The sequence below is a fragment of the Aulostomus chinensis genome, chromosome 12, assembly GCF_037954235.1.
Source record: "Aulostomus chinensis isolate RoL2024-O1b breed Wild chromosome 12, RoL_Achi_v1.0, whole genome shotgun sequence".
Lineage (NCBI taxonomy): Eukaryota > Metazoa > Chordata > Actinopteri > Syngnathiformes > Aulostomidae > Aulostomus > Aulostomus chinensis.
Genome location: NC_141331.1, coordinates 18,742,332 through 18,767,488, shown reverse-complemented (window position 1 = coordinate 18,767,488; position 25,157 = coordinate 18,742,332). Strand labels below are relative to the sequence as shown.

Here is a 25,157-nt window from a genome sequence, read left to right as displayed (position 1 = left end):
ATGTGGTCGATATTCAGGGAATTCAATTCTTTTAAGTAACAAGGTTAAAGATAAGACACCATCTGGTCTTTGTCCTTGAGAGGAAGGAGCTCACAGATAGGGACAGGATACTGTGTGTGCGTGTGTGTGTGTGTGTGTGTGTGTGGGGGGGGGGTGGTTGGATTGGAAGAACAAATAATTTTACTGGATATATCCCGCCCAATAGCCACTCACTGACCATTTATTAGCTGCAATATACTTTTTATTTTTTTGCTGTTGACACTGACAGAAAAGTATTATCATTGAAGTCGTAGTAGGTGGTGATGTTGTGGGGGGGGGGGCATTTTAGCACTTCCTTTGTGAAAGTAGTAAAAGAGCAACAACAGTGTTTGAGAGCGAGAGAGAGAGAGAGAGAGAGAGCGAGAGCATGCTCTCTTCAGTCGCTGGAGTTGAGTAATCACCTAGCAACTGCCGCTCAGAGGAAGTCAGCAGCTGACCAGCACTCGGCGGTGCTCTGAGGCTGTTCATTCTGCTCTCAGAGTGGCGTGCAGGCTGTTGACGGAGGGGCTGGATCCTGTTGGACAATGTTTTATATGACCCATGACTAGTGTGACTCTCTGGGACGTATTGGACTTGGATTAAAAAAGGTGTGGAGGACCTTCCAGTCACTGCCAACAATAATAGGCTAAGTACATGCATGGAATGCTTGTAGCATCTCTAGGTGATCTTCTAAACTGTTAACAAATAAAATGCATGTGAAGAAAAATGTAAATATATTCTGCCGGTTTTGCAGCATTACCTAGAAATATAGCTTTTAAAATCTAAATGAAAAGAAATTCAAAAGTAAAATTTGAATCGCAAACTATACATATGAAAGTTACTCTCACTGGCTACTTCATTAGTATAATGACGAGCAATTCAATACACCAGCTCTGCTATGAATTTCACTTTATGACACATCATTTGTCAGTTTTGTTGACACTGTCAGAAAGGTAATATTTCTACTTTATGATTGAGGTCACAGTGGTTGGCGGTGTTGTTAAAGACTGTGTTCTATTGGAAGGTGCGGATCTTAAAGCTACTTTCCCCTCTTCATAATACCCTCTGCAACATGAGTTGACAATTTTTTTGCTTCATGCCACCAAAGCTGAATTGAATTAGTGAGTTTCCTCGTTGGCAGGGTGAATGAAAAGTGAGTATTATTATCTTTTTAAAAGGGAGATCTGTTATATTAGATCGTGTTGGCTTGTACTGTATTAGCCCACCTAATGAAGTGGCTCATGATGCGCATTCAAATAAACCTTTTAACAGCGTATCAAACACCAGTCTAAAGTTAGTGCCCTTGTCAAATTGATTATTGCACTTAGTTTTGCTCCAATATTTCCCCTTTGTTTTACTTTGCCTGCAGCCACAGGGAGTTGTGCATAAAAATACTCTGACCTTAATAGTTCAGTCAGTAGTAGGGCAACACTTTCAAGCCAGTATGAACCTGTGAAATGAAACACTCGGGAAGGTCTTCCCCCAACTGTTTCCCCAAGTGGCCTCAAGTGTGCTTGTAAGACTTCGGAATAATCAGAAAAACAAACAATGTGGATTATGTAATCTGGGATGAATTATTCAGAATCCAGGCGTGCATTCATGCACGAAGATGTTCACAACGCAGGAATGTGCTCAAGCATGAAAGATGGAGGAGAAGCTGCAAATGGACTGAACAATGACATAATGGCTCGATTAATATCTTCACTAATCAGCTGTTATGGCACGTCTCAGAGTATAGTAACACATGAATAATCGGTTTTATATACATGCAAGTCTTCAATAGATACAGAAAAGAACATTTACCTGGTTAGAAGAGTTCTCCTTCCTCTGTGAACACATCTGTTGTTGCAAACATTTCGAAACCTCCTTTATCCTGTAAGTATAGCGGAGACTTTCAGATTATGAATGTAGAATGGTAGACAGCTCTGACATATCTATACTAGACCTACGTTTTAATCAAGCATTATTTGTCCATCCATTTTCTATACTGCTTATCCGTTAAGGGTCGCGGGGGGTTGTGGTTGTGAGCCAATCCCAGCTGACATCAGGCGAGAGGCCGGGTAACCCTGGACGGGCCGCCAGTCTGTCACAGGGCCATCAGGAGCAATTAGGGGCTCAGTATCTTGCTCATAGGCAGTTCGACATGGTCACAGAGATGTGTGACGAACAAACCAGCTAAGCGGCAACTCTACCTCTGAGCCATGCTGCCCCTAGTATTATTGGTTGACACAATATTACAAGCTTTATTTTGGATGATATGAATTTATTTGTCTATAATGCATAAAATATACTGCATATGCAACCAGAGAAAAAAGTTGATTATTATGGTTTTTAATGTTTGTCTTCAGCAAAATGTTCATTGACTTTTAGTCCTGTGTTAGCCAAAAGAAAAAGTCCAAGAAGTCAAATTGTAACGCTTTGTATTCTTTACGACAATATTATTTTTTAGGCTAAACACCACAACCCTGCATGGCTACAAGCTCCGAGCTACTTTAATAGAATCAGTGCTGCATGGTTGAATCATCATTATTGCTCAGCAATAAAGTTGCCTAAAGGTGTATCCAAGCTGGAAGATTTGCAGCATTAGCAGTGCACCCTCTGGGCAGAGCTGGCCAGCTGAGAGTCCCAGTGGAGCGTGTTTGCGTCTCATGACTATTGACGGGCCATTTGTCAGTAAATGCTAATCTGCCGTGATCCTAAGTGGGTGATCCTAAAAAGCATGTACAGGTTCATCCCTGCTTTCAGACATGATAGATAATGACGACATATGTATCTGTCAGTATTAACGTCATGAAGTGACAGGTTAGGAGATCAGGAGTGGCTCAACAAATCAGACCCTATGACTGTTATACAGCAACAAGTATACTGTCATAAATTTCTGAATTTGCTATGAGAGAACATAGCAAGTTCTAGATGTCTTTGCAAGAAAAAGGGATAGAAATTTATTTCAACTATGACTCTCTGCTTATCCCCTAATTGATTCCTAATCAATATTCATAGTGGAAAAAAGAGAAAGCCTACGCAGGGTTTTAGATTTTATTATCGCTCTTTGAATGCACTGCAGAAATACCTTACATTTGAGATAAATAATCCTTTCCAATGGCATCCACATAACGTCCTTCTTTTGTAATGAGCAGCTACTTTGTGAAACATGCCAGCAATGATAACATGAACTGGTAATTTTGGAGGCATAAACCAATTCTCTAACAATCCCAGTTCTTGGATCCATTCCCTCACAAACATGGTGTGAACTTCTTTTATGCCGTTCATGCGTACATGTTTTGTATTTATCGGTCATCACATTTTGTCAATTTTGTCACTGCAGTTAGCCTTAAAGCATTGACGAACAAACCCACTGCTGCTGTCTTTTTGGATTCAAATTACACAGACCAACATGCTAATAATAAAAGAGACTGGAAGTATGGGGCTCCGAGCAAAGGTAAACAACACTATCGCCTCACTGATTCACAATATGTCTAAAATAAAATCAAAGTATAAAAAAACTGAGCAATGTTGTCTCCATGTCTCCGGCCTTCATGCTAAGCTAAGCTAACAATTGCAGCTACTTGGCTACAAACATGAGAACAGAATCTTTAATTTCAAGGTTTCATTCCTCTGACAATTAAGAACTACAACAGAATTGATGCCAAGAATATGAGATATGACATTTCTGTCAGATGATGGTGATGATGACGACGATGACAATGATATGCATGATTTCATTCTGCGGTGATTCATGATCTATCCCAAATTAGTCGTAGAACTGTGTGGAACTTTTTAAAACAAATATTGGAAGAAAGAGGTGAAAATTAGGCTATAAAGTTCAAGCTGAAATATTCCGTCCGTCAGGATACAGACGGAAGAAAAGCACACCTGGTGGTCCTACAGTGTGTGGAAAGAATCGCGAGTGTCCTTAGTGTCAAATATGTCATGACTAACTACATAAAAACTGATTTTTTATTTTTTTATTTTTTTACACACCTGCTAAATGGTTGTAATCCTCCTCTAAAACAACACCCCCACCCTGCAGAATGGATTCAACCCCTCTGGGAGTGCAGCTTTATTGGCTCAGAGGGCCGAGTTCATTTATTCATGTGCTTTTTACTTTTGCCGCTCCCCCCTAATCCTAAATCCTTTAATTGTTAACAAAGACAGATACGGTTGTTGAAGTGACTGATGGTTTCATTTCTGCTGAATGTGCTTGCACTGATTAGTTCACAATAATTACACGTCTTGGTCACATGATGTACATAGTCTGTGGTCTCGCTCGCCAGTTTATGAGATATATCATCATAAGTCTGCATTATGATAAAATATCTGTGATGAATATTTACTTTTTATTGAATCTGTCTGAGAGGTGTGAAGCTCTACTTTGTGGTGCGGTTATTCATATAAATGGGAAAGACAAAAATATTGGAAATACCTTTAAATATAATCCAGAAATAACATACGAGCCGTTTCTAGCGATACCTAATAAATTGGCAAGTGAGTGTATGTCAAGTAGCCTCTCAAATATCAGCCCAATTTTGTAGCAGATTATCTGAATTTTTTTTTTTAATCCTCAGTAATGTAAGAATGGTGTCTTAGTTGAGAGAAAAGGCCCCTAAGATGCTGCTAAAGTGATTAACTAACATCAGAGGATGGAACTGAATTATAAATATGACCTCAGAGAGCATGTTAAGGTCTTGGAACCTAATGACTTCGGAGTCGTAGCGCTGCCCTCGCTAAGTGGCCCTCTATCAGCTTTCTATTGAACTAAAATGTCATTCCTTTGGCACGTAAGCTTGTCTCATACTTCAGATTAATTCTGAACCATGACCTCAGTAGACGGACCCTCGCAGATTTTGGCCTCTGTTTTCAGCTAGCAGTTGTGTTCGCTTTCAACTCCCAACTCACTCATCATTCATGGCTCAGTGGCTGAGATTAGATTGTCTTCCTCATGCACCAGTTTCATGAGCAGAAACATGACATTTACAAGAGCGCATGGGTGCAGTATGATGTTCAATTCATTGCGTAACATATGCGATGCTGCAGGACAATGCTGTCACAAGACACGATACAGTTGTATTGTCATGCTCCGCTGGCTCTGTGACTCTGCTTGTTCTGCATCATTTGTAGGTTTGGCACCTACTGAAAAACACCTCATCTCACAAATGCATGAATATGTTTCTTTAGACCGCAGGAGATGGAGACCAAGAATTTATGTGTAAAAATGAATACAGCAAAGATTATTTCAGATTTTATGAACTAAGCTGTAGCAATGCATTTTCAAAGCCAAGAAGTGTAAACTGGTTGTCAAAGGCTATTGAACAAGAGTTAATTTCACCTCTGATTAAGAGCATCATTGTCCCCAGGTGTTTAGATTGTCATAACTTTGCCCTGTGAATTGGTAGAATGTACACACTTCTAAACATGGACAGTTGTCTTAACTTAAAGGAATTTTACCAGCTGTTGATGTCAATATTTGACTTATGGTACATTTCCTTTCCATTACAGAGCTGTACCTACTCTGATACAGTGCTTGATTTGTTATGACTGACTCATAATGTGCTGCTGTATAAAGTGAGAATATAATTTTACAGCTATTAACCTGCATGATTCTTTTATTTTCTTCATCTTGACAGAGGTATCATCAGTGCATGGCTGGACTTCTTGCCCCACCCTATGGTGTGATGGAAAGTAGTTGTGGTGCTGACAGTAAGTAGCTCTGCATTACAGTTTTCCCCTCTTTGACGAATCAGGCACTCAGAATAACTGCGTCTCGGTAATCTCGCCTTGTCAACCCTCTCATCTGGGAGGTGGATCTGATGTTAGAATCTGGTACCTCTTTTAAACTCTGACTGACATTTGAGATCACAAGATCTTAGGGATAATTTCTGACTACAAAACCAATGCTGTCAAATGCTCAAACACAGCGTGCTAGTAAGTAGATGTTTTTAAAAGCCTTCGGGACAACGTTACCTCATCAGAAACAGGCACGGCAAAGGATTTAGACTCAGCTGTTTTCATCTCAGTCGCTAGAAATCTGACAGGAAACATTATTCCATTATTAGATTAAATGTGGTTTTTTTTCTTCACCACTGCAATTCAAGATTCGTAGATTCAGATTTCATACAAAACAAAAGAAAAACTCTATTCTTAAGTGCATTACTGTCAGACCCTCTTTGCCTCTACTGGCATTGTGATAAAGCCTGAAACTTTTATTTATGCCTTTCGGTTAGAAGTTAACTCAATATTGACTCAAGTTTGTTCAAACAGAGCACTTAACTTGCTTCTAAGTCGTGTACCATAAAAAAGACATTGAGCTGTGTATAGTGAGGAAATCCAGAGTTTGCCTGCTGGCTGGACTTATTTTCATAGATCAGTCGTTAAATACAGTTAAACACTATGCAACCTTAATCCACACTTCATAACTGCATGTAAACATTGACAGTCAGGTAACTATAATACCCTTGGAACAGTGAACCCTGGGCTCCAGTCCCCCCCCACGTCCTTTAACAGGATAAGCGGAAGAAAATGGATGGATGGATGAAATTAAAAGCGAAGACTAAACGATTGCTAAGTTAAAAAAATAACTTTTTTTTAAAGTAAGGGTCAAAACCCCAACTTTTTATTAGTATGTTGCCCCCCATTGGTTCAGAGTGGGTGGTGGCATTAGCTTGCTTTCAAATTCCACCTTAATAGCACTTCATCTTGTCTTGGAAAATTAAATGTTCTCATGGAAAATACAGAACTTGCATGACTTTCTTTTGCACTATTGGATTCCTGTTTGTGCTCTCATGCTAACTATTTTATTCTAGTCTTTCCTCTTGTTTTTTCCCCATCATTTTTCAATGAGTGTTGAGTACAGTGCCAGGATAATATTTCATAAAGATTTCGTTTATTATTTTTTTTTTGAAATTTATATAGAGGTTTTCTGGCTTCAAATATGACATTTCTGCTTCAGTGCTCGTTAATATTACATGCTTCGAGTACCACTGTATAAATGCACGCTTCTCTACAACATACAGTACTCTATTTCTATGTTGCATAAGGGTTTCGCAGTATGCACTCCATGCTTGACTACACAAGTACACAAGAGAGAAATCATACAAGCATGAAAGCAGCTGGAGGCTGTACTCTCCTGTATATAAACAGCAGCTCGGTTGTTCTTACTGTAATCGATGCATAAATTTAAGATGTGTCAAATCTCTCTTTTTTTTTTTTTGACTTACAACACTGCATTACACTGTTACAGAACCTGTTAACAGGCTTTCAAAGTCAGCATTGTTTCATTTACTCCGCTCATGCATTCAGTGGTACTACTCCACCTGAGCATCTTGTAAAGCACTAAGCAGTAATGCGCCAAGAAAACACTTTGCTCTCAACTGCGTATGATTTATTTTCCATTCCTTTTAATAATGTAATAATTTGGCATAACGTTCATGTTTTTTTGTACACTACATTTCTGCTGATATGACCGAATTGGATTGACACTTGATTGAGTGGTGTGATGTCACACGATAGTCATTGTATTTGTGAGGCTAACTAAAAGACTGTCGTGTAAACTTCTCAACCCCATTAAAAGGCACAAATTCCATTTAGACCCCGACACAAAGAAGGACTGTAAATTCTAATGTGTGCATGTCTACAAAATTACACTATGATTCATATAACAATGATTCCAGCAACTTAATATCTCATATCCTCCAGGAACATAACAATAAGTTGAAACACATGTCCAAAATGAACCCGTGATATCTGCTGTGGTCATTACTCATCATATTTCTCTTTTTTTTTTCCTGAAAGTTCTATGATTAAAATTGGTACACTTTTACTGCGAGACATACAGCCGCCACTGCAAACATGTCAGATGTAAAATAACTTTCCGGTAAACAACACATTCAACAGTACACATTCTTTCACCCCCAGTAGTATTTTTTCCTGTCAGCCCTGAGGTCTAGGTTTTACCACATGACCTACAAGAAGAAAGTCATCATAGCAGAAGTGACATCAAATAGCATTTACAAAAATAAGCAGAACTAGAGATTTTCAACAAAGGAATACATATATAGAGAAATAAGTGTTTTTTCCAGCAAAGTATAGCAAAAAATAAACGTCTGGCTTCACAATTTGTACATTGTATCTGTTTTTTTGCTATCAGCAGTGTGAAGATCAACCCTAAAAATAGGGTCTGTTGTGACTGAGCAAACATGGCTGATAGTGGTGTTTGTCCTGAAGGAGAACTGTCGAGTTTACAAGAAACAAAAGTCAGCCTATCTAACAAATCAGCTATGAAGTTTTAGAATAATACAATAATGCGTAAAATAGTGTTTCTGTGTTGGTTACAGTATTTATCACAAATGCATGTAATTTACCCCTAAACAATGAAGGAAAAACTTAATTTGAATGTGAGTTCAGTTCAAGTTTTTCATTTGTGAATATAGGGATAAACATATCTGTCAACACACTAAGGAAAACTGTTCAAAATTCCAAATAGATATTTGTGGATTTATGAAGGAAAACTACTTGAAGTGATGTGATTTTATATTTGAACTTTTGATTTTTATCGTGAAGATTTCAACAAAGGATGGAAGAATCAGACATCATTTTGATTAAGAATTAAGTATTGCATCAACTCCAAATTCAACTGAATTATTTCTAAATGAAAGTAAGTATATCAATAATATAAAAATGTGTACGGATTACATAGAAATCAGATCACACATTTAAGAGACAAAATGTAAACAGTATCTCAAAAATGCAAATATGTATTTATTTATGTTTATTAAAACAAAGTCAAAGTCAAGTATTAAGTCAGTAAATTATGTGTTAGTACACATTTAATCGGGGACATGTAAAAATTGATTTATTGTGTTCATTTCATATATTCAAGTAAAGTCAAGTCAAATTGATTTATATCGCGCCAGATCACAACAAAAGTTATCTCATGACACTTTACAGGTAGAGCAGGTCCAGTACCACACTCCTTCAGTGAATTTACACCCAACAATTCTCCATCAGCAAGCACATCCTGCTACAGCGGTGATGAAAACCTTCCTTTTAACATCAGGAACGTCGAGCAGATCCAGGCTCAATGGGGACGGCCTTCTGCTTTGACTGGTTGGGGGGAAAGAGAGCAGGAGAGCAGTGCAGAGGCAAAGACAGATAATGGAGGTGGACAGATATGCAGAAGGAAAGAGTGGGACAGAGATAAAGAGAGAGAGAAAGGAAGAGACTGATGGACAGACGGGGACGTGAGCAGGTGGAGCTACGGGTTGCAGCTTGAGCCTCTTCAGGTCTGCAGCCTCCTCCAGCAGCACCCGGGATCTGGGTGAGCCCGAAGGCTCCGGAGAAGAAGATGAGTTAGTAATACGTATGAGTATGATTTATGTATGACAAATATAGGAGGACAGAGAGGAGTAGAGAGAAGCCCAGTGCACCATGGGAGATCCCCCAGCAGCCTAAGCCTATAGCAGCATATCTGAGGGCCAGCCTAAGCAGCCTTAACTATAAGCCTGATCAAAAAGGAAGGTCTTAAGTCTGCTCTTAAAGGTCAAGAGGGTGCCTGCATCCCGGACCGAAACTGGGAGACGGTTCCACAGGAGGGGAACCTGATAGCTCTTCAGGTCTGCAGCCTCCTCCAGCAGCACCCAGGATCTGGGATGAGGGGAGCCTGAAGGCTCCAGAGAAGAAGACAAGTTAGTAACACGTATGAGTATGATTTATGTATGACACATATAGTAGGACAGAGAGGAGGAGAGAGAAGCCCAGTGCACCATGGGAGATCCCCCGGCAGTCTAAGCCTATAGCGGCATATCTTAGGGCCAGCCTAAGCAGCCCAACTATAAGCTTGATCAAAAAGGAAGGTCTTTAGTCTGCTCTTAAACATAGAGAGGGTGTCTGCATCCCGAACCAAAGCTGGGAGACGGTTCCACAGGAGCGGAGCCTGATAGCTGAAGGCTCTGGCTCCCATTCTACTTTTAGAAACTCTAGGAACCACAAGTAACCCTGCATCCTGGGAGCAAAGGGTTCTGGCTGGGTAATTGGGGGCTATGAGCTCTGTCAGGTATGAAGGAGCCTGTCTGTTGAGGACTTTGTATGTTAGAAGGAGCATTTTGAATTCTATTCTAAATTTGACAGGGAGTCAGTGAAGAGAAGCCAGTACAGGAGAGACATGGTCTCTTCTACTAGTTCTAGTCAACAAGCAGGCAGCAGCATTTTGGACCAGCAGGAGAGTCTTTAGGGACCTACTGGTGCAGCCTGATAGGAGGGAATTGCAGTAATCCAGCCTGGAAGTGACAAAAGCATGGACTAGTTTTTCTGCATCTTTTTGAGACAGGATGTGTCTGATCTTAGCAATGTGTGAAAGAAAGCAGTCCTAGTGATTTGCTTAAAGTGGGAGTTAAAGGACAGATCCTGATCAAAGAGACCTCCTATGTTCCTTAGGGTCGTGCTGGGGGCCAGCTGCGTATTGTCTGCATAACAGTGAAAATTAATCGAGAGTTTCCTTATAATGTGACCGAGAGGAAGCAGGAATATGGTGAAGAGGACTGGTCCAAGCACAGACCCTTGTGGAACACTCTAACTGACTGTAGTGGTTTCAGAAGGGTTATCATTAGTTAGTACGAACTGAGATCAACCTAGTAAATATGACCTAAACCAGTTTAGTGCAGTTCCTTTCATGCCAATGACATGTTCCAGTCTCTGTAGAAGGATATGATGGTCAATGGTATCAAAAGCTGCACTAAGATCTAATAAGACCAGCACAGAGACCAGTCCCTCATCTGATGCTAGTAGGAGGTCATTGGTAACTCTGACTAGTGCTGTTTCTGTGCTATGATGAATCCTGAACCCTGACTGGAAATCCTCTAATAGGCTGTTGCTATGGAAAGAAAGTCACTGAGCTGTTTAGCAACTGCCTTCTCCAGATTTTTGGAGAGAAAAGTAAGATTTGATATTGGTCTGTAGTTGGCCAAAACTTCTGGATCCAGGTTTGCTTTTTTGAGAAGAAGTCTAATTACTGCCACTTTAAAGGACTGTGGGACGTAACCAGATAACAGTGACACATTGATCATGTCCAAGAGGGAGGTGCTAACGAGGGGTAGAGAGTCCTTAAGCAGCTTAGTTGGGATGGGGTCTAGAAGACAGGAGGATGGTTTAGAGGAGGAAATTATTGTACTAAGCTCATGAAGGCTAAAAACTATCAAAGTGTATGTCTGGTTCTATAGCTGCCTCAAAAGTTTCTGGGGTGATTGGGTGCCATGTTGTCACCTGATGGCAGGAGGAGAAGATCTTTCTCTCTCTAATTAGTAAAATTTTGTCATTGCAGAAGTCCATGAAATCTTTGCTACCCAAAGCCCAATAACAGAAATGTGACTTTGTTGTTCAATCATTTGAAGTATAAAGTGTTTTTTTCTGACTCATGTTATGCACTTCTTTGGTTTGTGTTCATCATAAGAATTTTTTTCTTAATAATACGGTACATCATTACATGGTGAGATGAGGTAGTGGTAAAAAGTTCGAAAATACTACACCTCTGACACCTCCTTTTATAAATGTATGCTTGTTTTTCCCAAACAGGAATGCCGGACAAAGAGAACATAAGCAACAATTCATTTGTGTCCGTCTCCAAACATCAGAATAAGGTAGTTTTTCTTATCTTGTAAAAGCTGACATTAAACTTCAAGAATCAAAAATAGATTTTGTGCCTTTCAGTGTCACCACATTATAAAAGAAAGATAGAACATGCAGTTTATCTCCTTGCTTCCTATCTAGCAAAGACTTCCTGTCACTTGGCTATAACTCATGCCATTAAACGTGACGTAATCCCTGACCTCTCCCGCAAAAGATAGACATGAGTGTGGAATTTGAAGTTTGTTTAAAGTTGGTCTAAATATAAACAAGGTGGCTGGAGTTCTTGTCTCCATCCAGAGCGTTTCCTGTCCCACCTTTCTCCTGTTGTCGTTTCCTGACCGCTGGCAGGCATGATAACACGCAGCAGATTTATTGTGCCCTGTGCTTGGTTCCTGTAGAGACTGTTCAACTGGAACACTGTTACAAGATATTTCTCTTATTAAAAAAAGAGATACGAGGTCCGTGTATGGCTGTAGTTTTACTTCCACATTGGTAATTAATGAGAGCAAAGGCCCATCAGCTTCTTCAGCTACTGATTGAGCTAATTTACTTGTAAATAAATGATGAGACTTTAAAGCCTTCACGTAAATGAGTGTTCTCTGAAGCATGCAGACTACATCTAAATGTCACATCCCTGCGGCCCAACACAAATACTAAATGACCAAGGAAATCAAATTTCTGTTATGAGACACATATTGGTATCCTTTTCAGGCAAAGGAAACACAACGATTAATTAATTTGACTCACCTTATATGTAGATTCCTCTATATCCTTTTATTATCTGTTGTTTTACCCGGTGATAAGCTTTTATTTTACCCAGTTTACATGATGTTTTTTTTTTAATTATTAGAAGAGTCCCACTTTCCTTGTCATCCATATTTTGCATTTCAATTTTTTTGTTTCATTTTATTTTGCAGAAGTCATTCATTGAAATTCCAGCCAAACCCCACCCTAAATGGATTTCCCAGGTAGTAAATAAAACCACCCATGTAAGTTAGGGTCAGTCATTACCTCTGAATGTAGCAGGTGCTCCTCTGGACTCCACTGTGCTGAGATTTATAATTAAATCTTCTGTTCAGGTGCCCTCTGAAAAGATCTTACGGGCGGGGAAGGTTCTTCGTAATGCCATCCTGTCCAGAGCACCTCACATGATCCGAGACAGAAAATATCATTTGAAGACGTACAGGTGAAATAGCATCTTGATACTCATAGAAATTTGTGGAATATCAACCAAAGCCTATTTTTTTGTTTATATAGCACATGTGAGATAACTGGAGCTGACTGTAGACACTGGGAGGTTTGTTTTCATGGTCTTGAGTTGTCCACAGGTCAGTGCTGAAGATACATTTTTGCCTTCCAGCTCTGCACTTCCTGGAAGCATTTAGGGATGGATGTGATACAGTTAGACTCTCCTGGGTATAACAGAGAGTATATTAATGTGTCATCAATGTTAAGAGTGAAAAGAGACATTGTGCTTGTGGAAGAAAAAGCCTAAGGCAAACAATACTAAGAAAATTTAAAAAAATAAAATAAAAAGTCCAAAAATGGAACCCTGAGGTTCTCTGCAGTTCACGCGTGACTGGGACCGAAGAGGAGGAGAGTCTCTTACACTTGACTGATAAAAACCTGTCTGTTTAGTGTGAATTTAGCAGGGAAAGCACGATATTTCCCTTAGTAGTCAATGACAAACAAAACCAGAGATAAGAGTAGAGTAAAATTTTAAACTAAGGCTAGATTCAGATCAAATATGTGCTGCAGTGGTTTAGGCTTTTTGACTATGTGGCAAATTTGTGGGATTTATATTCTGAAATGTTATGTTGTGAAGATTCTCAGCCTTCAACATGAACCCTTTCATTGATTTCCTCGCCTTGATCTCAAAATCAGACAACAAATGGATGCAAAGAAAAGGAACGTCCTTGCTTTTTTTTTTTCAACTGCAAGCCAAAGTTGATAACCTACGTTTCTCTGTTAATTAACAGCAGGCAGGTTATGTTTCTCCAAAAGTTGACAGTTTTCCGTGCATCTGTCATACATTTAGAAAAGTCGAAAAACTTATCTGAATGTGACTCCTCATCTTTTCTAATTTAGCCTCTACAGAAATGTACCCAGTGGCTGAAAATACACGCAACCAACAACTCAAAAACATGATGAACTGACAAGCACTTGTGTCTTTTACCAGGCAGTGTTGCGTGGGAACAGAGCTGGTTGACTGGCAAATACAGCAGAGCTCCTGCGTCCACTCTCGCATTCAAGCTGTGGGCATGTGGCAGGTGCTGTTGGAAGAAGGTGTTCTCAACCATGGTGAGATTCTGGCTGATATCCGTGTCTGCCCACATGTTCGTGTGAAGCAGAGAATTTTATTTTAATCCCATCTGTCTGTCTATCTGTGTGGTTTTGTTGTGACGCAGTGGACCAGGAGCTGAGCTTCCAGGACAAGTACCTTTTCTATCGCTTCCTGGATGATGAACAGGAGGATGCTCCTTTACCTAGTGAGGAAGAGGGGAGGGAGAGCCAAGAGGAGTTGCAGGATACCCTGCTTCTCCTCTCACAAATTGGGCCTGACGCCCACATGAGGATGATTCTGAGGAAACAGTAGGGCTTCAATCTCTAAGCAATATTAAATAAAGTGAATTAGTGTGATGGTGTTGTGATTTTATACGTATTTATCTGATTACAGTCCATCTGAAAGAACAGAGGATGATTTGGAAATCATTTACGAAGAACTACTGCATATTAAAGCCTTATCTCACCTGTCAACCACAGTGAGTGCAGCTCCTCAGCCTTCTATGGTTATAAAATCCTGTTGTCACTGTTTACTTTGGCTATAAGCACAATCCTCACACAGGTTTGACACATTTAAAAGCAGGGTGTATGCAGCATTGGAAGCAATATAAGCATGTGTGAACCAGCACATTTATATATGTCAGAATACATGTTCTTCAAACCCAAGGTTCAGGTTCTGTCGCTGCTGTGCTGAATAACTCCAATTCAATTGTAGTGTAATAAATTTCACACCTGCAGGGCTTTCGCTAGCACTCTCAGAGAAATAAAACTTACCCAGATGAAGTGCCGCTCACATTTTGGTTGCCGTCAGTTGCAGCAGCAAGTTAAAAATAATGAAAGTTTATATGGATTTTCTTGAGTTGTAAATCTATCGTCTGTCCTTCTCACACAGGTAAAAAGAGAACTGGTGGGAGTGCTCATATTTGAGTCTCATGCAAAAGCAGGAACAGTTTGTAAGTAATGTGATGACGTAAACAATTTGATGCACTGTATGAACGTCTCACATTGTTAAAGAACTGAATTCAAATATATCGAAATACCAAAATCTTTCTTCTCTCAGTGTTCAGTCAAGGGGAGGAAGGTACATCATGGTACATCATTCTCAAGGGTTCAGTCAATGTTGTTATCTATGGAAAAGTAGGTTGTTGTTTTTTTTTCAATGAGCCTCCTGCATATAAAAGCTGATTAGACTGCTTTGATTCTTTATCTGATCAGTGTGCTGTGCTCTGCAGGGTGTTGTCTGCACACTCCATGAGGGAGATGACTTTGGGAAGCTGGCTCTTGTCAACGATGCCCCCCGTGCGGCCTCCATTGTCCTGAGAGAGGACAACTGTCACTTCCTGAGAGTAGACAAGGAGGATTTCAACAGGATTTTGAGGGTGGGTGTCTGTTAAGCCTTTAGATTGTAAGGAGGAGAAAAACACTATTGCCCTCTGTTGGCCATAATTGGGTAATACAGCCCTTTCAGCCAGAAATCCAGTCCTGATGCCGCTTATCTGTTAAGGGTCACGGGAGGGGGTTGGGGTTGGGGTGAGTGTGTGTGTGTGTGTGTGTGTGTGTGTGTGTGTGTGTGTGTGTGTGTGTGTGTGTGTGTATGGGGGGGGGTGCTAGAACCTATCCTAGCTGACATTGGGCGAGAGGTGGAGTTCCCCCTGGACAGTTTGCCAGTCTGTCGCAGGGCCATCAGGAGCAATTAGGGGCTCAGTATCTTGCTCAAGGGCACTTTGACATGGTTACCGGGAGAGGAGAGGATCAAACCAGCGATCAAGTGACAGCGAGCCATGCCACCTCCCTGCTGTATAAATACATGGTCATTCAGCAAAATATAAAATCCACGCTGCGTGACTTATTCAACTTCAGGCTATATTTAAAAAGTAGATTTAGGGTAATTGAGCTAGTAGGGAAGCTATTTAAAATACCTTCCCTGCAAGAGATGAAATACTTATACATAAGCAGTATGGCTTGAGAGATGCTCCAGTATGCTTCATACATGATATAGTATAGAGAAGCAGTCCATTCAGCGTCTAATATTTCAACATTTTGATGATATGATACTTAAAATACCTAAAATGTTTACAAATGGTAGGAATATGGCATTGTAAAATCTGACAAGTTGATTTCGGCAAATTTAGGTATATTTTAGTAAACTGGTCTCCTAGTTTGTTTGTTTTTTTCAACGCTAGATAACTTGATGACATCACATATTTGTATAATAAATTCCTATGCCCATCCTGTTTTAGTTTTTTTTTTTTTTTTATCCAGCTACATGTATCACAAAGTTACACCCTGTATCATATCATCAAGGAATTCAAATTAAAAATGTCCTCTCTCCATCAAATTGAAATATTCCACGTCTCATTTTAAAAACATCAATTGATTAAAGCATTTGCCATAAAGAATGCACAATTAACTACATAATGAGAAGTAAGAATGATGGAAAAATGATAAGCTATTATTGAATGTGTAGATGCATTAGGTAGTCCATTCTCTAGTGGAAATAATTGAGTGTCTTTTGAAGTATGTCTCTTGACGCTTAAAAATAATAATCTTACAGAAAACTAAAATTAGTTTTTCCTAAATATCCCATGATAGTAAGAATATTTTATATTCCCTCTCAGTTGTTCTTACAATCGGGACGGCATGGCTCAGAGGTAGAGTGGCTGTCTAAATGGACTCAATTTTATATTGCGCTTTTCTACCTTAGCGGCACTCAAAGCACTTTACAGTGTCGTCTCATTCACACACGCACTCACACACTGATGGTGGAGGCTGCCTTGCAAGGCGCCAACCTACTCATCAGGAGCAATTATGGGTTCAGTATCTTGCTCAAGGACACTTCGACATGGTCACCGGGGTCCAGGATCGAACCAGCGACCCTTTTGTTGCTAGACAGCCACTCTACCCCTGAGCCATGCCGCCCACTAGCAACCAAATGGTTGCCGATTTGATCCTCACTTCCCCCGGTGACCATGTCGAAATGTTCTTGAGCAAGATACTGAGCCCCTAATGCCTCCTGATGGCCCTGCGACAGACTGGTGATGTACCCCGCCTCTTACCCAATGTCAGCTGGGATAGGCTCCAGCCCCCCCAGCAACCCTTAACGGATAAGCGGTATAGAAAATGGATGGAAGGATGGTTGAGTTGTTCTTACATTCTTATTATGGACATAGAAAAATCTCAAGCTGCCAAAGAAAACTGCTGTCTTAGATGTTGCAGTAGCTTAGCTTTGAGATGATCGTAGAATTAGGGTCGTCTTTTATGGGTTTTTATCTCATGTGTGTGCCTGTGAAGGATGTGGAGGCCAACACGGTGCGGCTGAAGGAGCACGGTCAGGACGTCCTGGTTTTAGAGAAGAGTCTCAGCAGCAATCGAACCTCCGTCCACGGAGCCTCAACTTCCAATTACAAGTAAATGTACAAAACACACAGACTCACTGGGTGTGTGAGTTGTAAATCTCCTTTCCACATTATCAGCATCAGTTCTTTTCAAATTCAGTTTCCGCAGCCACGTCTCTTTTTTCTGCAGCTCAGGTCAAAAAAATGTCATGTAAAAAAGATCTACTGATTTCCTCAAGCGGCTTGGTATTAAAAGTGTCATTGTGTCAAAGGCCCCTTTTCAATGAAATACACCATTATCATTACTGTAATCTGACAAATGGAATATTTCATGGACGTCTACAGCAGAGCAATAAGCTGCATCAAGCTTTGACATCACTTGTCAAATGTGGATTCATTCATATTACTTTAATTTTTTTTGTGGGATTTGCGAAAAAATGGACAATATTGTCAGCTTTAGACTTAAGAATGTTTCAAGAGGCAGCAACCCAATCCTGAGCTCTGTCAGCCAGCAAGTGTAATATAGAGAGACACATTAATGGTAATGGTGGACGATAGCTGCTGGGGGAAAAAAGAATGCCTGGCAAGTCACAATTGCTAGGTTAGGGTCGCCCTCTAATCAACTCGGCTCCTCACACATGAGAGTGTCAAGACTGTGTTCTCCCTCCTGAGAGGGGAAGACAGAACCCGGCCTGTGCAGCTACCTCTTATGGCGCCGTCGTCTAGTAATAACAATAACCGAGGCTGGATGGCTGGATTGTGTTGATTCTCCTTCACGTAGAAGATGCCTCTTTTGGCTTCTCTCGTGCTCTCTCTGCCCTTCATCTTCAACCGGCCAAGAACTCTGTGATTGTTGTCAAATGAAGCAGTCGCGGACGCACACTCACAAATCAGTTGAGAGCCACAGCCGTGTCATCAGGTATTAAAAGCTGGTGTTTCTTGATTAGTAGAGGCTTTTGTTTTCTTCTGTGTTGCTTCAGATACAAGGTAATGTCGGGCACACCAGAGAAGATTTTGGAGCACCTTCTTGAGATGACGCGAATGGATTCTCAATTCACAGAGTCAGGTAGTGCTGCAACACCGAGGATGTCAGATTAGGGTCGTCTAATATAATTTAAGATCATTTTATGCTTCAGTTTCTGTACACTCTCTCTCCTCTGTCCTCTGTCCTCTGCCTAATGTTCTGCACTGACCTGTTTGCTCTCATCTATAATTATCCACACATCGCAGAGCTGATCTAATTTCTCTCGCTTGTGTGGCTACATATGGTTTTCATTTTCCTGCAGAGGTGACAGAAACAAGGCCACATGAAGCAAGAGAGTTTGATGTGCTCATACACTGGCATCACAAGTGTTTAACCTGACTCTCTCTATTTTTCCTCTCACAGACTCGGCATTAGACGACTTTGTGCTCATGCACTGTGTCTTCATACCAAACGCTCAGCTATGTCCAGTGTTAACGGGGCAATATCCTTCCTTGGTGTGGTTAACTCCTGTCCCCTTCCCCGCTACATGCATGATACTTTGATCTTTAACTGCTGTGCACCTACCACGCCCAGGCCTCACAGGGTTCTCAACAGGAGAGGCTGGACTACACACTGAACAACAAGCGCAGGGTGATCCGCCTGGTGATGCAGTGGGCTGCTGTACATGGAGACCAGCTCCAGGAGGACAGTGTATCTCTGGTCTTTCTTCAGGTCAGCCAATTGATGATATTATGGATCTGAACATTTCAAATGTCATTGACAACACAAAAACATGAGGCTGACAAATGACACATCTTTGTAGAATCATTTTAAGGAGTGGCGCAACTTTTCGGGAAATACATCTATTTGCCATCCTCTCTAGTTCCAGACAAGAGATACCTCTATGAGTGAATTAGAGACCAGCTGACTGCTACCTCGTTTAGCATAATGACAGGTAGTGGATCGGGAATGTTATCATGTCTCAGCTGGAGGTCATCAGGTGTCCTGACACCCGACCAGCCAATCAGCACAAAGAATTGTCTGCAACCACAGTATGAAAGAAACTTCTTGAGAGTGAAAACCAAAAGCTACCTTTGTGACTATTTTGGATTATTACAGATTATTGTTACAGATTCTTGTGATTCTTGTGTTTTGCAGGAGTTCTTCATGGCAGTTTCTAATGATGCAAAGGCGATCCCACCTCTCAGTGAGCAACTTAAGGACTTGGAGAGAATCGTAAAGCAAAAGTATGTCTGAGGAGTTGCGGAGAATGTGGATGTTGACGAGGTATGTCAGCCTTAAAATTGTTGCTCATTTTCCACATTTCAGTGCTGAAGACGCCAGATCCGCACAGAAGAAGGTACAACAATTTCAACTTACATTTTGTTTTTTTTTATTGTCGCTACCTTTTGCGATGACTGGGCTTTTTCAACCGTCACAGCACAAAGTTTTACTGCACCAGTTCAGTATGGGAGATGAGAAGCCTCAGAAATGTCAGCCCATCAAGAGTAATGATGAACGTGAGTACAGCACATACTGCAGCTACATCCGCTTGGTTCAGATCCCACTGATCAGGCACAATTTATTTTTACAAGGGAGAGTGCACATTCATGAACATTGACATGTAAATACACCAGATTGTAGCCGTAGGATAATATCCATCTGTAGCCGCTCGACAGGTCGCATGATGGTTGCGATTGTTTTACAACCCTCGTGTGGGCTGCAAATAATTAAATTTATGACTGTCGAAGCCAACATCAGTAATACCTAGTTAGTATCTATGCGAATAAGAAAATGGATATTTAATTTTAGCCCTCACAGGTTCCAGAACCAGCTGGATAGTACATCATCTTGTGGATATACTGGTTTTTTAATGTTTTTCTTGATGCAGTTGCCAAACTAAACCATACGGGTTCAGAAATGGACTAGTGATAGCTGTTTGCTGTCTTTGTTGCCGCAGCGTTACAGTTACAGTGGTAGAGAGGTACACGTCAGGCTACGCCATAGGGTATGTGGCTACGCTTGCCTACACTGTGACCTGTGCCATAACCTTTGCCATAACCTGTGCCGTAGGAGTTCACCAAACAAAACTATACAAAATTCAGATTGAAATAGTTTCAGCTTTCCTCCTATTTCATCCAACAGTTGTTAAGGTGTCTTACGCCTTAACTGACATGGTAACCTTCACCATGACCTTTACACTTCATAAAGGTCATGTTGTCGTAACCTTTAAATGGGGGTGAAGCGTTTGTATATCCGGAGGGGGTTCAGGGTAGCTCTGCGGCTCCTTGCTGCTGCAGTGACTCACACATCCCTGGAGCTGCGAAGTACAACTTTCACCTTTAATTCTCCTCACCACGATTGTTTTATGTCTGCAGTTCTCTTTAAAGTATTCTGCTGTGACCACACCTACATCACAATCCGGGTCCCTGTCATCGCCTCGGTCAAGGAGGTCATCGGCGCTGTGGCTGACAAGCTGGGGTCAGTGGAGGACCTGCTGCTGGTCAGCCTCAGTTCGGCGGGAGGTGAGAGTGACGACAGCTGCATGTTAATCACAGCTCAAGTGGGGTGTTGCACTAATGAATCCCTGGCTGATTTTGTACAAATTTAATTTTGGCTGTGAATTTGAACAGCTGCTACAAGAGGTGCTAAGGAATGGCATCCCAAGTCCCCTCGCGGCGCCGGTTTCATTTTTCACGTTTCTGCTCTGAAAGTAGGCTTGTGGCAGGATCTCACAACAACGACCAAAACTGGATCTAATCCTGTTGGTTTTGTTTTCGTTGAATAGAGAAAGTCGTCTTCAAGCCCAGTGACGTTTCTGTGTTCTCCTCCCTCACCATCAACGGACGGCTGTTTGCCTGCCGCAGGGATCAGTTGGATTCTTTGGTGTGTTAATCTCTCCCAGAGCACACATTGTCACCATAAAAATCACACTTAGATTGAGTCAAGCTCCATTTGCAGCTGTAATTAGTTACTCTCAACACCTTTTTCTTACTACACTCAGTAAATCCTCTATGCTTTTCAGCTGCGAGCTGGTTTTAATCAAACCCGATGATGTGGAAAACATCTTATGCTGTCTATATTTTTTCCTAAATTTTTGTGAAGCCTCATATGATAAAGATGTCAGTCCAGCTGCTTACTTTTATTTAAACCTTTTCTGCGTTTTGGTTCATGTAAAAGGGCAAGACTTCCAAACTGTCGATTACATGAATATCACACATTTTTGGGGTTTTCTAGGCGCCCCTACCTGAGCAGGAGGGGCCCTCTACAGGGTCACTGGCCAGCTTCGAGTGGATGAGCTCGAAGGATGTGGCTTACCATCTGACCTCATATGACTGGGAGCTTTTCCACTGCGTACATGAGGTACGACCGAGCCACCACTTGCTATTTACAGAATTGAGTCACAGTCCGATGTCTCCCATAAGATTTCAAGATCATCAGACCTGTTTATTGGCTCTCCTGGAATAAAGGTTTTATTTGTTAATCTCTCACTTTTTATTTACAAGAGGGTGCTGTTTCTGTCTTTCTTTGGATTCCAACAGCTTGAACTCATCTACCACACCTTTGGAAGGCAAAACGTCAAGAAAACCACGGTGAACTTGGATCTCTTCCTCAGGAGGTTTAATGAAATCCAGTTTTGGGTGATCACGGAGGTCTGTCTGTGTTCTCCCCTCAGCAAACGCGTGCAGCTTCTCAAGAAGTTCATGAAGATTGCTGCCCAGTAAGTGGACCACAGTTGACAGTCGGCACTCTGTCTCACATGGACTACTTTTGTGGTTACGGGCCTTTTCTTGTGTTCTGTCTAAGCTGTAAGGACTACAGGAACCTGAATGCCTTCTTTGCTATCATTATGGGTCTGAGTAACCCGGCGGTGAGCAGACTGAGTCAGAGCTGGGAGGTTGGTGTTTGTTCACAGTCTTTCATTGAGTAATTTTAATTTTCTAACAGCATTTTAACTGCCATTGTTGACTGTGTTCACAGAGACTTCCCAGCAAGTTCAAGAAGTTTTATGGGGAATTTGAAAACTTGATGGTAAATTGAAGCAGTCAATTTGTTTGTTCATTGTTAAAACATCTCAGTTTTTGAATCGAGTCTTTAAAGGAAAACAATCATCCCCTCGAAAAGAAATGAAAAACACCATTATATTAATGAATCTCTGTGTCTATGACAATGAGTTTGTAGTGTTATTTATCTAGATTCCCACAGAGGGCGCTGCCTATATTTAGACTGGCATCACACTGATACTGACTCACTTCTGTCGGAGGCTATTAATGTTACCTGTTGTAATGACTGACAAGAGTTAAGATGAATACTTCGAAAAGAGAGAACTCCAATCTGTTTTTAACGAAGGGTGAAGGTCTAAATAATTTTGTTGTCATTTCAAAGGCATTATGTTTGATAAGACCAGAGAGTATCGCTGCTCAACATCCAGAGACATCCTTCTACCTACCTTGCCAACTACGCTCATGATATTCTCATCACGAGAAAAAAAAAATTTGCCTGCCAGTATTTTTCTATCTTTATGTAAATACGGGCAAAAAAGTAGACAAATATTGCAGAAACCACAAGTCTACAAATCTTTTAATTCGTTTGCCAGATATTTCTCATTTTTTATCTTTTGACCCTCTAAAGAAAAAATGTTGCCGGCCTCCTGGTGACTGTCAGCCATTTACACAGTGATTGTAGACGGGTGCGCTTGTTTCCCCAGGACCCATCCAGGAACCACAGAGCGTACCGACTGACGGTCGCCAAGCTGGAGCCTCCCATCATTCCATTCATGCCGCTGTTGATCAAAGGTGCTGCTCTGTATTTTTATCAAACATTGTCGTCACCTTCAGTCGCTGCCATTCACCTAAACCATTGTAATTTCTTTTCCTGCCAGACATGACATTCACTCATGAGGGAAACAAGACGTTTATCGACAATTTGGTCAATTTTGAGAAAATGGTGAGGCTTTCTGAATATAATTCTTTATGCTGTTAGTTTAATTGCTGACATCTGTTGCTGATTATAGTTCTTCCACCTTACAGCGTATGATAGCTAACACAGTGAAAATGGTGAGATACTGTAGGAGCCAGCCTTTCAGTAAGTCCCAAATTTTTTGTTTTAATAAGATGAGAACTGCAATGAGAATCAGAATATTTTTCTTCTCTTTATTCCATTTCATCCAGGCCCAGAATCCCCTCTGGCCAGCAAGAACCACCCGGACATGCGGACCTATGTGCGTCACCTCAATGTGATCGACAACCAGAGGATACTAACCCAGCTCTCACATGGACTTGAGCCTCGCAGATCTTGAAACCAATCAGGAGTGGAAGTGTTGCACACTGATGCGGCTTCACATGACTTGAGCATGAATTTACTCCAAAAACAGGCAATCACTTGGAGGACCCAGGGATGTATGAGATAATGAGATATTGTTTCAGATGTCACTGACAGAAGCCTTGTGTTGTAATTGTACATTTAACAACGGTAATCGCTGGCGGGTGAAGTACCTCTCATTTGACTGCGCTGCGTCTCTAAGTCAAACAAGAGGAACGATTCAGGAAATTAAAGACCTTCGGGGGGGGGGGGGTTGTCATTCATCAGATTATTGAGTAAAATTTCGGATATAAACACTATGTGATGCTTTAAAGGAACACTTCACCTTTTTAGGGAATGTGCTTACTCACCATTCTCCCAAGAGCCAGACAAGAAGATGGAGACGCTTCTTCCTGCCCTGCATCGATGAAGGAGCTGAGTGCATGCTAACACTTCCCATACGCTACCATCCATTGCGCTAACTAGCTGGTCTCTGTGGCTTTCGTCTCCCACAGATGAGAGAAGGACATCTGTCTTCATATCAGACTCTGGGTAGGATGGAAAATAAGCTTAACCCCCCCCCCCCCCCCCCCCCCCATAAAAAGCTGTCATGTTCCTTTAAAAATGCAAGTCTTGATATTCCTGATATTCAGTTGTTTATCTTTTGTATCAAACAATATTTATACACATTTGAGTTTGTGAGAGTGTTATGTGTTGTAAATTGTATACAAATATTTATTTTGTTATCAGCATGCGCATACGATCGTTTGACTTTTTATTCCCGAAGCACATTCCTCTGGGTGAGATATGATTTATTTCAGAAAACCTGTGTTCATGTGCTGTACAAATTAAATATTTTAGATGTTTATTATCACGTCAGTTAGCGTGTCATTAACGTGTTCATTTGAATTGCACAGCGACGTCAGTAAAGGGAGAGGAACTTCTAATCAGGGGGCAGTTATGATCCCCTGGTTCTCCTGCTGCTAAAGAACTGTAAAGACTTGTTAATGTCATGATTTCAAGTTTGGATCCCAGAGTTTTAGGCGGCACATTTAACCTGTATAAGAGGTCTCTCTTGAGAACGAGACCACAGCGAGATTTCCTGTGAAAATAAACGTTAAATAAAAAGATTGAAAAACAAGCCAAACAATTCTACTTAGCAGGGTTCACATCTACGAAGGCTTAGAGTGATTTGGTTTTTGATGACGCCTGGAGCTCAATGAAGCGCTAATTATCTATCATGTAAATGACCATTTCCTGTTGAATTGCAGTTTTCATTACGTTTCACTGGTCTTGAGTTGTTTACTGGATGGTAGTTTATAGTACTTTGATAAAATGCTTTCAAATTTTTCCTGAAGTGAAGGTACAGAAGTATTGAAAATTGAGTGGCGTAAGTATCAGAGGTAAAAGTACTCATGGGAAACGTTCAATTGTAGGACCAGTGACCTGGAAAGGTCACGTTAAAGTGGTGTGTGTTCCCTCTGTACTGTTTTGATTGTGTCCTCATTGTAGTTGAGAATTATCATGCGGTTTGCATTCTTTTTTCTGTACAATAACTACTAACCGTTCAGCTTTGATAACATTTTCCATCGTCCATTCGTCATCTTCCGCTTATTCCTACACATTAAGGGTCGCGGGGG

The 25,157-nt window shown here is 41.0% G+C and overlaps 1 protein-coding gene across 4 annotated transcripts in view; it reads left to right on the top strand.

Moving 5' to 3' along the window:
* rapgef4a (Rap guanine nucleotide exchange factor 4a) overlaps positions 1–23,799 on the top strand; it is a 41,705-nt gene extending 17,906 nt beyond the window's left edge. The window contains exons 1-28 of one of the 4 annotated variants that reach the window (XM_086220659.1): positions 477–626; positions 5,643–5,715; positions 11,581–11,645; positions 12,552–12,623; positions 12,714–12,820; positions 13,814–13,935; positions 14,043–14,226; positions 14,312–14,396; positions 14,810–14,870; positions 14,978–15,054; positions 15,150–15,296; positions 17,209–17,324; positions 18,233–18,318; positions 18,640–18,718; positions 18,798–18,948; positions 19,375–19,463; positions 19,546–19,576; positions 19,658–19,736; positions 20,595–20,741; positions 21,005–21,102; positions 21,454–21,579; positions 21,759–21,937; positions 22,024–22,114; positions 22,198–22,248; positions 22,925–23,012; positions 23,099–23,163; positions 23,247–23,301; positions 23,388–23,799. In XM_086220659.1, coding sequence (XP_086076785.1) covers positions 5,658–5,715; positions 11,581–11,645; positions 12,552–12,623; positions 12,714–12,820; positions 13,814–13,935; positions 14,043–14,226; positions 14,312–14,396; positions 14,810–14,870; positions 14,978–15,054; positions 15,150–15,296; positions 17,209–17,324; positions 18,233–18,318; positions 18,640–18,718; positions 18,798–18,948; positions 19,375–19,463; positions 19,546–19,576; positions 19,658–19,736; positions 20,595–20,741; positions 21,005–21,102; positions 21,454–21,579; positions 21,759–21,937; positions 22,024–22,114; positions 22,198–22,248; positions 22,925–23,012; positions 23,099–23,163; positions 23,247–23,301; positions 23,388–23,515 — 2,637 coding nt within the window. In that variant the 5' untranslated portion in view covers positions 477–626; positions 5,643–5,657 and the 3' untranslated portion in view covers positions 23,516–23,799. Of the gene's footprint in view, positions 1–476; positions 627–5,642; positions 5,716–11,580; positions 11,646–12,551; positions 12,624–12,713; positions 12,821–13,813; positions 13,936–14,042; positions 14,227–14,311; positions 14,397–14,809; positions 14,871–14,977; positions 15,055–15,149; positions 15,297–17,208; positions 17,325–18,232; positions 18,319–18,639; positions 18,719–18,797; positions 18,949–19,374; positions 19,464–19,545; positions 19,577–19,657; positions 19,737–20,594; positions 20,742–21,004; positions 21,103–21,453; positions 21,580–21,758; positions 21,938–22,023; positions 22,115–22,197; positions 22,249–22,924; positions 23,013–23,098; positions 23,164–23,246; positions 23,302–23,387 lie in introns of those variants that run through there. The other 3 variants (XM_086220658.1, XM_086220657.1, XM_086220656.1) reach the window with 3 other exon arrangements.
* The last annotated feature ends 1,358 nt before the right edge of the window (positions 23,800–25,157 follow it).